Source organism: Schistocerca piceifrons, chromosome 8 (assembly GCF_021461385.2).
Source record: "Schistocerca piceifrons isolate TAMUIC-IGC-003096 chromosome 8, iqSchPice1.1, whole genome shotgun sequence".
Taxonomy (NCBI): Eukaryota; Metazoa; Arthropoda; class Insecta; order Orthoptera; family Acrididae; genus Schistocerca; species Schistocerca piceifrons.
Window position 1 is genome coordinate 431611100 of NC_060145.1, and position 13147 is coordinate 431624246.

The window sequence follows — 13147 nt, forward strand, 5'->3', positions numbered from 1 at the left end:
CCATTTCCGGAGTTCTGATATGTTGGTGTCAGTGGGAAGTATCCAGATAACCTGGACGGTGTAACAGTGTGCCAAGATGTGCTGGCCGTGCACCAAGGCATGTTTAGCCACAGGGTGATCCTCATTACCATCAAACACTGTCTGCCTGTGTCCATTCATGCTAATGGGTAGTTTGTTCACACGTGGCTCTGCCTTTGATCATGTACACCTTCCGGGTTACAGTACTGGAGTAGGTGGTGGTGGGAGGGTGTAAAACCTGTCCCATGCACCCTCCCACCACCACCTACCCCAGTCCTGTAACCCAGAAGGTGTACACGATCAAAAGCAGAGCCACATGTGAAAGCACCCACGTGATTTACCAACTGACCTGCCTACACTGTGATGCTTTCTATGTGGGAATGACCAGCAACAAACTGCCCATTCGCATGAATGGACACAGGCAGACTGTTTGTTGGTAATGAGGATCACCCTGTGGCTAAACATGCCTTGGTGCACGGCCAGCACATCTTGGCACAGTATTACACCGTCCGGGTTATCTGGATACTTCCCACTAACACCAACCTATCAGAACTCCGGAGATGGGAACTTGCCCTTCAGTATATCCTGTCTTCCCGTTACCCACCAGGCCTCAACATCCGCTAATTTCAAGTTGCTGCCGCTCATACCTCACCTGTCATTCAACAACATCTTTGCCTCTGTACTTCCACCTCGACTGACATCTCTGCCCAAACTCTTTGCCTATACACATGACTACTTGTGTCTGTATATGTGCAAGTGTATACCTGTCCCTTTTTCCCCCTAAGGTAAGTCTTTCTGCTCCCGGGATTGGAATGACTCCTTACCCGCTCCCTTAAAACCCACATCCTTTCGTCTTTCCCTCTCCTTCCCTCTTTCCTGATGAAGCCACCATGGGTTGCGAAAGCTTGAATTTTGTGTGTGTGTTTGTGTTTGTTAGTGTCTCTATCAACATACCAACGCTTTCGTTTGGTAAGTTACATCATCTTTGTTTTTAGATGTATTTTTCACAATCTAGTAATTTTTTATCCTACAAATATTTTATAATACAAATGAGGCACATTTCTTATTTACTTAATATTACAGATAAATGTATAGAAATTATACAAGGAACATTACATACTATTCTATTACTGGAATTGTGGGTGGTTGTCATTTTCAAATTTCAGCTCAAGAACATCTTGCAGTTAACCTTTCCACATAATGTGTATAGTTCCAAGAGAAACTATTTTCTTACATTTACAAAACTAAAACTTATGTCTTCTTTAATTTTATTTTTATTACTTATATAAACTTCTTACTATCTTCCCAGAGTCTCTATCATTCCATTGTTATGTTTGAAATTAACTATGTTATTCCACATACCCACATGCACATCTACTTATTTTAAGTCACTTTTTTCAACAGATAGGCCTACTACACCTCAGTATACATGTAATGGTCTCAAGGCCAAGAATATTTTCTTTTTACGTAATAGTTACTGATTACCCCTTCTCCCATTTTATACTGTATCATTCACCAGCCATACCAGAAATGTTAGTCTATCAGTCATCTTCATTGAGTCTCTTCATTTCAAACATTTCATATCATTGTATGTATCACATTTCACTGTATAGTACTAGTGTTTCAGCTATTCTCCAGCGGGTTCACATATTACAGTCTGCATTTTACATTTTCCCCAAAGTTCACTGTGAATTTGACTAATTAATCTGCACCATCTATTTACTACAGAAAGTTATGTCAGACTTATCTCAGCTGGTCTAAACTAATAATTACTATACTCTTCAAAGTAATGTGATTCCCACTTTCCTTTGCCTAGCTATTCTCACAGTCTTATCCTATCTTTCCCAGAAAGACATTATATTCTGATTAAATATTTGATACAATGTTTTAAAAGTCACAAAAATGGTAAGTGGCAGTTTCATTATTCTTTGAATAACTCATTTTGTAAAAGTTAATAGGGAAACATTCCACGTGGGAAAAATATATCTAAAAACAAAGATGATGTGACTTACCAAACGAAAGCGCTGGCACGTCGATACACACACAAACAAACACAAACATACACACAAAATTCAAGCTTTCGCAACAAACTGTTGCCTCATGTCTGCTTGTGTTTGTGTATGTGTGGATGGATATGCGTGTGTGTGCGCGCGAGTGTATACCCGTCATTTTTTCCCCCTAAGGTTAGTCTTTCCGCTCCCGGGATTGGAATGACTCCTTACCCTCTCCCTTAAAACCCACATCCTTTCGTCTTTCCCTCTCCTTCCCTCTTTCCTGATGAGGCAACAGTTTGTTGCGAAAGCTTGAATTTTGTGTGTATGTTTGTGTGTCTATCGATGTGCCAGGGCTTTCGTTTGGTAAGTCACATCATCTTTGTTTTTAGATTCATTTTGTAAAAGAATAGTCGAGATTGGTAATCATGTTTAGTTATCGAAAAACCTCTGGCAACTGACAAGTACACAACTAATGCTCTGAAGGCTGATTAGTATAGTTTAACACCATATTAACTTATGCAACAGTTTAAAACTCTCAATTTATTACAAAATTTAAGCAAAGTTTACTTATTCCCAAACCAAAAGTACACATCTAAATGAAATATTAATACACATTTTATTAAAAAAGACATAGCAGTATGAAGGTTATATGAACAAGAAAAATTTGACTTAAAGAACATACGTCAAATGGTAGCCAATTCCAAACTTATTTTTTAGGAACAAAGAAGATCCACAGCATCTCAATCGGCCTTTGGAAACCACTGCTTTCCTGTCTGCTAATATATCTGCTTCATCCATAAAGTGTGTCGTAAGGAGAATAACCTGCACAAAACAAAGTTAATGTGTTGATATATCAAGTTAACTTAAGAGGCAAAATGAAATTGTTGTGGAATCCTGACGGTAATCTTTCAAGAATTATTATGGAGGGTCACAAAAATCACAAAAAGACCACAAAAATTATAAATTATGTGCAAAAACAATGATGGCAGGGCTTAAACTTAAATTGCGTTACTGCAAAATTATATTGTATAATTCAGTGAATAATATTGGAATGATTTATTTAGGCTATATAATTTACCTTTCCATGTCTCCTGTTTTGGAGAACTGACCACATATGTCTCCTTGAATATGGATCCACTCCTGCAGTTGGTTCATCAAGAATTATGATCTGGAAAACAAACTAATCTTAATTGAAAACATTCCTCGTGTTTTTGTGCAATGGCAATTATTGTGGAGTGATGTGAAAATGTCAAAGTTATATCTAACAGATAATTTAGTTCAACAGAAAACACAAACACTATGTACTTTCAGTAGCAAAGGAAAGTGGGGTCCTTAGATACAATTTTTACGAGGATTTAATAGAAAATGAACATTCTTGGGATTAAGTTAAACAATAGGTACACTAAGATATTTTAACTCATACTTCTCTGAAACTGTTACGACATTTTTATTAACCTTTGGGTCCCCAATAACTGCAATACCAACAGATAGTTTCCTTTTTTGTCCACCACTCAAATGTTTGGCAAACGTGTCAGCCTTGTCAACCAGATCAATGTCCCGTAATGTCTTTGTTACTTCAAAATCAATAAGTGATGAAGGAATGCCCTGAAAATGATTTAATCTCTCATGTAAAGCTGGATAAACAACACATATGCATGATAAAATACTATAAGAACATATATTCTATTGGCATTTCTTCCAAAGGCCATACCCTCACAGCAGCAAAGAATTCAAGGTGTTCTCTTGGTGTCAGTAGATCAAAAAGGATATCATGTTGAGGACACACACCAGTCATTCTACGTATTGTGTGCATATCATTTGGATCCCTGTAGAAATTCTGTACATTATCAACTGTTGCCATGACAATATGAAATGGTACTATGGCGATGTCATTCCTTACTTGCCTAATGTCATATCCAAAGACAAATGCTGTCCCTGCTGTTGGTGCTGTCAGACCAGTCAAGATATTGAACAACGTTGTTTTTCCAGCACCATTGTGACCAAGTATGGCAGTGATCTGTCCTTCATAGATAGTCAGATTTATTCCTGTAAATCATAAATTCATTTTACACTAAATATATTGCCATAACAGCTGAAGGCTAGCAGTGTTAACACATTACACTCTTACTCCCAGCAGTAAACTGAAACAAGTACAGTATCCACTTATCACTAAAAACAATGATAAAAGGAAGGAACAAATAACAGAGATGTCAAAGAAATGATTGTAAAACAATATTGTCGAAATACAGACTACAGTACTGAGAGACAGTTATAGCCGATAGTGGTGATTTACGAGGTAGAGAGAAGACTACACAAAATATTGTTGTACCATCCTAGAAGATAATGTGAAAGCATGAAAGGTAACCACTGAGTGTAAAATTGGAGGCTGCATTGAGACAATCAAATGATATTTCATGATATTATTTAGGTTTCATTTCTCATTCAGCACTGAATTTAAGTAAATATGTTTACATCCCATTTAGAATTGCATAAGAAAAGGAACAGCTGAACAATAATTAGACACATACCCCTGGTCAGTGGTGGCTTGTGCAAAATTTTATCAATGCACTATGATGGCGGCCATGGCTATTTGACTTACAAGGTTAGTTAACATAACCAAGTTGAAAATATTAAAAATACTTATATAAACTGAACAGTTTAAATATGTTTAAATTTTATAATTAATCATTTAACACTGTGAAGAATAAAATTTAAAAAAATAAACAATGGTACCAGCATGAAACAAACATGAGCTATCAAACTGGCAATCTGCGACATTAATCACTCAGCTGTGGGACTCTTGCATGAGATGGTGCTAAAAAATCCCATTGTTGTGCACGGAAATTTTTAGAGAACTTACATGCTATTGTCATGCTCACGAGCTCTGTCCTGCCAACTCTCTCACTGCTGTGGACAAGCTCCTCCCATATCTCGATGAATAAAAAAGTTTCCAGAATTTATTATATAAAATAAATGCCTCTGTGTGCTATCATTTGCAAAAAAATCCTCATTTCAATATCTTGAACTGTTTATGAAATATGATTATTGTTGTAACCACACAATTCTCAAAGGTGCATGGACACAAATGGCCATGTCTTGTCACCAAATATAAAAACCAATAACTCGAGAATGCAATGAGATATTGTTCTGCTCAAAATTTCAAACAAAATGTTGATTTCTTGTCTACATTTTATACCTGGCAATGTATGGGCTAAAATCAACCATACACAAAGTAAGCATTTTTATCTTTACATATTCTTTAAAATTTTGTGTTTGCTTTATTCAATTTGATGCAGCACATTAATTATGAGGAATAATGAATTTGATGCAGCACATTAATTATGAGGAATAATGAAAAAAATTCAGCCCTTTATTGTGCAAAAATATTTGTAATATGTGCAAAAATCAATTTTTCTCATAGCAGCCAGAATGTCATCTCTCGGCACAGGTAGCAAGCAGCATTAGGCAAGCGGTAAGTGACAACAAAGCTGCCATTAGCAAGGAATGTAGAGCGCGTATCTGTAGCAGTCAAATGATTAAATTTTATAATTAATAGTTTAACATTGTGAAGAATTTCGAAGAACCAAAGAAAGAAAGATAGCGTTGGCATTTGAACTCAAGCCAATGAACTGTCAGTCTAAGGTCTAGACCACTCAATCACAGTGCCATTGCAAAAGCTCTCCTCTAAAATCCCTCTCATACACTATGCTTGCACAATATTTACATGCAATGATCTATGGAAAATGCTATCATGGTGCTTTGAGCAATGTAGCATTCTCAGTGTTGGAAGGAGTGATGTCACATCAGAGCATGTGCAGTGGAGAACAGACAACTGCATTTCTTCTCTGATTTGATCATAGCTTGGCTGACCATCATTTCAGCATTTGACACTGGTTTCCCGTTATTGCGGAGAAAGCAATACAGAAAATGCTTTCATCCATTTTATTTGCATACCAATCTGTTTACAAAGAAAATTGGTGTAATTTTAGTGTAATTTCCAACTCGCATTTGAAGAGAAATGCAATAATTTTAGTGTGATTTCTGGTTTGGATTCAAAAAGAAACAGCATAATGTCAGTGCAATATTTACTGTGTGCTGTAATGCATTAGCACATGATCGCTGGCCACCACTGCCTTTTTTGAAAGACATAACAAGAATATTTTTATGATGTGCTCTTTTCCATATTATGCTACATTTTGGGCAATTACACTCTTGACGGAGATGAATGTATTGGATAAATCCATGCCATTCTTCATGGGTTTGGCACCACTGCATTGTGAAGCCTCCATTTTTTTCGTTATTCAATTGTTTTTCTTCAATTTGGAGTTTTATTGTTGGAAGTAGAAGCTTGTATCTTATAACAGCTCATTTTGGCCATTTTCAAGGCTTATCAGTATGGAGTGTCAAGCACAGAAGAATGAACAGTTCCTATGCATTTTACTCTTGAAGTTTAATTGAGATCTAGTGCTGCAGAAGCTATGAAAGTTGCAATGTGTACAGGAGGAAAGCATTTGCTAAGAAGATGGCACAGAAATTTTTTTTCAGTTGCAAGAAGGAATACTCGACTTGTGTGATGAACCACATCCTAGAAGCCCTTCCGTTTTTGATTAAAACCACATAAATCAATTGCTTAACAATAAACCATGGCAAAAAACATAAACTGTGGAATGCAATCATACAACTATTGTGCACCAATTTGTATTCATTTGGTAAGGCGCAAACATTGAGTATTCCACATGTCTTAAGAAAGACCAACAAAAATAAATGTGTAACCATATGTTCATCTTTACTGGCCTCTTAGTACAGTGAGCAACTCTCCCATATTCTAACAACTTTCTTTTAATTCCTCCTGGCTCCCTTTCTGATCACTTGTTTCTTCATATATTTCATCAGTGATTACTGTTATAAATATTATTGTCCTGAAGAACTATCAACAGTTCACATTTCTAGACAGACAGATCTTGAAATCTTTTTGTGTAATAATCAATACTACTGTCAATGGTTTGCCTTGAGGGACTGGAGGGAATGCGAGGTTAAAAAAAAGAATGACATAGTTTAAGTGTCTAGAGGGATCATGAGAGGGAGAATGTTTACTTGTCTCTTAGTCAGTTTTGGCAATGATAGAGATGATCATGTTTAAACACACTCAATACATTACTTATTTCTCAGATGACTTACTCAGCACAACAACATTTCACAACACTTCAAAAGAGCCAGTGCTAATAGACTGCTTAAGCTGAAAGCAGTCAAATACAGAGGGCAGTCAATACAGAATGGCCCAATTTGTCTAGTCTTCTTTCTGTAATCCTATTATTGTACTCTTCAATGATGTTCATGCATGTCTTCATTTGCACCTGAAGTGAATCAGTTTTCATTATGTGCTCTCACAGTGAAAATTAAGATGTAAAAACCCCATGAAGCACAAAGATTAAACACTTGAATGCTTATTTTAAAAAATGAGAACAACACCTTCTTGGTTAAAACCCACAGCATTTAACGTTAGCCAAGTTTACTGTGTGATATGAAAGTGTGACTGTAGCATTGCTGATGTAGGTGTGCAGTTAAAACTTATTGTGACTACATCTCCCTTAAACATCCCTTAAAATCATGTTCAGTTGTTGGTCATTTCCCATAAAATCATGATCAAATGTTAGTCGCTCCACCTGTTTCTGCTTGGCAGGGCATAGGCACAAACTGTTCCTTGAGAACATTGTTACAGGTGATGAGAAATGTTGCCTTTATGTGAAATTGAAGAAGAGGAAAGATTGGCTCAGCCCATCGAAAAAAACAACACACCTTACGAAGTATGGTGCACACCATCAGGAAATTATATTGTTTGTTTGGTGGAACCAGACTAGCACTCTTCATAATGGATTGTCACCAAGAAATGAAATAATAAAAGCTATTGCATATAGTGAATAGCTAAGAATACTTGCTGTTGCTTCTAAAAACGAAACACCTTGTAAACCTGTATTGTCAGCATTGATAAAAATGGTGCTTGCTCTCTCTCTCTCTCTCTCTCTCTCTCTCTCTCTCTCTCTCTCTCTCTCTCTCACTCACTCTCACTCACTCACTCACTCACTCACTCACTCACACAAATTTCATGTAATTATTGAAGTATACTGACCATTTACTGCCTTCACTTCAGGCTTCCTGCAAGCCTGAAATGTTTTGAATAAATCAACAATTTTAATGGCTTCCTTGCCTTTCATTTCTCTCGCAACTGGTTCAATATCTTGAGATGACTCGTCAGCAGCATTGAAAGATCCGGACTCACCATTTACAGAGGATACCTGTACAAAACAGAAATTATAGAATTAATTTTCCTGTTCATCGAGTAATTAAATTTCCATGAAAACTAATGCAAAAACTCACATGTGGTGTAGCTTTCTTTGAAAACCAGAAACCAGGTGTCAGACAGAACCATGGTGATCTTTTTGTACCATGTTCACCTAAAATTAGGGACAGGTTAAACATGAATGGAATCAAATAAATTTCTTCTGTGAGCAAAGGACTTCATCCAACACTATATTTACTATTCATGTGACAATACTTACTTGGAATGACGCAGTCAAGATAGTATGCCAGGAACCCATACAGTACTATATCTAATGCCATCATTATAAGACTGCCTCCAAATGGAATACCAGGGCCTGACCACAGATTATCAAAAGTGACACCATCACCAGACAAATCTAGCACCAAGGCCTGTAGACAGTTCAGAAGAATATTCTGTTAGACTTATCTGCTGACTATGGCTCTAAGCACTATGGGACTTAACATCTGAGGTCATCAGTCCCCTAGACTTAGAACTACTTAAACCTAACCAACCTAAGGACATCACACACATCCATGCCCGAGGCAGGATTCGAACCTGCAACCATAGCAGCCGCATGGTTCCGGACTGAAGTGCCTAGAACTGCCGATTACATTAAGACTGAAATAACCAGCAGGTTTCCTTGTAGATAGTTAGCAAACATAATACTGTTTTGGATTGTTCTCTGCTGTTGCTTTAACACATGTGATGTAGGAAAACTGCTTGGACCTATATTAATGTGCTTCTTATAAGTATGACTTTTTTCATATAAAGATTCCAGTTTAGCAATTCTATTGAAATTGCAAACATATAGCACATTTATTTCTGCACTTCCCTGGTAAGGTATGAAAATGACAAATGAATATTGATAAGTTCATTATAATGCAAGGCTTTTGTTTTCAAAGAGGAAACATATCAACTTGTTGTGAAGACATAACACAGTATTACAAACAGGTAAAACCACCGGATTGTCATATTGTAGTGAAACAATCAGTTCTACACTGGCACATCTGTTTTGTAAAAAAATATACTGAGAACCAACCACAAACAAATGTTTTATCAGAATGAAAGTATGATCATTACATTAATACAATGGCTTATAATTTACACTACTGGCCATTAAAATTGCTACACCAAGAAGAAATGCAGATGATAAACGGGTATTCATTGGGCAAATTTATTATACTAGAACTGACATGTGATTACATTTTCATGCAATTTGGGTGCATAGATCCTGAGAAATCAGTACCCAGAACAACCACCTCTCACCGTAATAACAGCCTTGATATGCCTGGGCATTGAGTCAAACAGAGCTTGGACGGCATGTACAGGTACAGCTGCCCATGCAGCTTCAACACGATACCACAGTTCATCAAGAGTAGTGACTGGCGTATTGTGACGAGCCAGTTGCTTTGCCATCATTGACCAGACGTTTTCAATTGGTGAGAGATATGGAGAATGTGCTGGCCAGGGCAGCAGACAAACATTTTCTGTATCCAGAAAGGTCCGTGCAGGACCTGCAACATGCGGTCGTGCATTATCCTCCTGAAATGTAGGGTTTCACAGGGATCGAATGAAGGGTAGAGCCACGGGTCATAACATATCTGAAATTTAATGTCCACTGTTCAAAGCGCCGTCAATGCGATGACAAATACATGTTTCCAATGTGCGTTCATCGCGATGTCGCCAAAATCTAATGAGACCATCATGATGCTGTACACAGAACCTGGATTCATCCGAAAAAATGACGTTTTGCCATTCGTGCACCCAGGTTTGTCATTGAGTACACCATCGCAGGAGCTCCTGTCTGTGATGCAGCGTCAAGGGTAACCGCAGCCATGGTCTCCGAGCTGATAGTCCATGCTGCTGCAAACATCGTTGAACTGTTCGTGCAGATGGTTGTTGTCTTACAAACGTCCCCATCTGTTGACTCAGGGATCGAGATGTGGCTGCACGATCCATTACAGCCATGCGGATAAGATGCCTATCATCTTGACTGCTAGTGATACGAGGCCGTTGGAATCCAGCACAGCATTTCATATTACCCTCCTGAACCCACTGATTCCATATTCTGCTAACAGTCATTGGATCTCTACCAAAGCGAGCAGCAATATCACGATAAACAGCAATCGCAATAGGCTACAATCTGACCTTTATCAAAGTCAGAAACGTGATGGTACGCATTTCTCCTCCTTACAGGAGGCATCACAACAACGTTTCACCAAGCAATGTTGGTCAACTGCTGTTTGTGTATGAGAAATCGGTTAGAAACTTTCCTCATGTTAGCACGTTGTAGGTGTCACCACCAGCGTCAACCTTGTATGAATGCTCTGAAACGCTAATCATTTGCATATCACAGCATCTTCTTCCTGTCAGTTAAATTTCTTGTCTGTAGCACATCATCTTCGTGGAGTAGCAATTTTAATGGCCAGTGGTGTATTTCAGTTTTATTGTTATTGTAGTTGTGGTCTTTAGTCCAGAGACTGGTTTGATGCAGCTCTCCACGCTACTCTATCCTGTGCAAGGTTCTTCATCTTCCAGTACCTGCGGCAACCTGCATCCTTCTGAATCTGTTTCATGTATTCATCTCTTGGCCTCCCTCTACGATTTTTACCCTCCACACTGCCCTCCAATACTAAATTGGTGATCCCTTGATGCCTCAGAACATGTCCTACCAACTGATCCCTTCTTCTAGTCAAGTTGTGACACAAAATCCTCTTCTCTCCAATCCTCTTCAGTACTTCCTCATTAGTTATGTGATCTACCCAGCTAATCTTCAGCATTCCTCTGTAGCACCACATTTCGAAAGCTTCTATTCTCTTCTTGACCAAACTATTTATCGTCCATGTTTCACTTCTATACATGGCTACACTCCATAAAAATACTTCCAGAAACGACTTCCTGATACTTAAATCTATACTTGATGTTAACAAATTTCTCTTCTTCAGAAACACTTTCCATGCCATTGCCAGTCTACATTTTATATCCTCTCTACTTCGACCATTATCAGTTATTTTGCTCCCCAAATAGCAAAACTCCTTTACTACTTTAAGTGTCTCATTCCCAAAGCATCACCAGACTTAATTCGACTACATTCCATTATCCTCGTTTTGCTTTTGTTGATGTTCATCTTACATCCTCCTTTCAAGACACTGTCCATTCCATTCAACTGCTCTTCCAAGTCCTTTGCTGTCTCCAACAGAATTACAATGCCATCGGCGAACCTCAAAGTTTTTATTTCTTCTCCATGGATTTTAATACCTACTCAGCATTCTTCTTTTGTTTCCTTTACTGCTTGCTCAATATACACATTGAATAACATCGGGGAGAGGCTACAACCCTGTCTCACTCGCTTCCCAACCACTGCTTCCCTTTCATGCCCCTCGACACTTACAAATGATATCTGCTTTCTGTACAAATTGTAAATAGCCTTTTGCTCCCTGTATTTTACCCCTGCCACCTTCAGAATTTGAAAGAGAGTCAACATTGTCAAATGCTTTCTCTAAGTTTACAAATGGTAGAAATGTAGGTTTACCTTTTCTTAATCTAGCTTCTAAGATAAGTCGTAGCGTCAGTATTGCCTCACATGTTCCAGTATTTCTAGCGGAATCCAAACTGTTCTTCCCCAAGATCAGCTTCTACCAGTTTTTCCTTTCGTCTGTAAAGAATTTGTGTTAGTATTTTGCAGCTGTGACTTATTAAACTGATAGTTCGGTAATTTTTACATCTGTCAACACCTGCTTTCTTTGGGATTGGAATTATTATATTCTTCTTGAAGTCTCACGGTATTTCGCCAGTCTCATACATCTTGCTCACCAGATGGTATAGTTTTGTCAGGACTGGCTCTCCCAAGGCTGTCAGTAGTTCTAATGGATTGTTGTCTACTCCCGGGGTCTTGTTTCGACTCAGGTCTTTCAGTGCTCTGTCAGACTCTTCACGCAGTATCGTATCTCCCATTTCATCTTCATCTACATCCTCTTCCATTTCCATAATATTGTCCTCAAGTACATCGCCCTTGTATAGACCCTCTATATATATACTCCTTCCACCTTCTGCTTTCCCTTCCTTGCTTAGAACTGGGTTTCCATCTGAGCTCTTGATATTCATACAAGTGGCTCTCTTTTCTCCAAAGGTCTCTCTAATTTTCCTTACCCCTAGTGAGATAAGCCTCTACATCCTTACATTTGTCCTCTAGCCATGCCTGCTTAGCCATTTTGCACTTCCTGTCAATCTCATTTTTGAGACGTTTGTATTCCTTTTTGCCTGCTTCATTTACTTCATTTTTATATTTTCTCCTTTCATCAATTAAATTCAATATTTCTTCTGTTACCCAAGGATTTCTACTTGCCCTTGTCTTTTTACCTACTTGATCCTCTGCCGCCTTCACTACTTCATCCCTCAAAGCTACCCATTCTTCTTCTACTGTATTTCTTTCCACCATTCCTCTCTATTTTTCCCTTATATTCTCCCTGAAACTCTGTACAACCTCTGGGTTAGTCAGTTTATCCAGGTCCCATCTCCTTAAATTCCCACCTTTTTGCAGTTTCTTCAGTTTTAATCTACATTTCATAACCAATAGATTGTGGTCAGAGTCCACATCTGCCCCTGGAAATGTCTTACAATTTAAAACCTGGTTCCTAAATCTCTGTCTTACCATTATATAATCTATCTGAAACCTGTCAGTATCCCCAGGCATCTTCCATGCATACAACCTTCTTTTATGATTCTTGAACCAAGTGTTAGCTATGATTAAGTTATGCTCTGTACAAAATTCTACCAGGTGGCTTCCTCTTTCATTTCTTCCCCCCAATCCATATTC

General features: G+C 38.1%; 1 protein-coding gene across 1 annotated transcript in view; it reads right to left on the bottom strand.

Annotated features, from left to right (window-relative positions):
- Positions 1 to 13147, bottom strand: part of LOC124711232 (cholesterol transporter ABCA5-like) — a 359780-nt gene that overhangs the window by 156996 nt on the left and 189637 nt on the right. Inside the window, exons 10-17 of the mRNA XM_047241193.1 lie at positions 8570 to 8720; positions 8388 to 8464; positions 8140 to 8305; positions 3917 to 4058; positions 3724 to 3838; positions 3468 to 3617; positions 3091 to 3180; positions 2695 to 2834 (exon numbers count right to left, since the gene is read on the bottom strand). Coding sequence (XP_047097149.1) covers positions 2695 to 2834; positions 3091 to 3180; positions 3468 to 3617; positions 3724 to 3838; positions 3917 to 4058; positions 8140 to 8305; positions 8388 to 8464; positions 8570 to 8720 — 1031 coding nt within the window. The remainder of the gene's footprint in view (positions 1 to 2694; positions 2835 to 3090; positions 3181 to 3467; positions 3618 to 3723; positions 3839 to 3916; positions 4059 to 8139; positions 8306 to 8387; positions 8465 to 8569; positions 8721 to 13147) is intronic.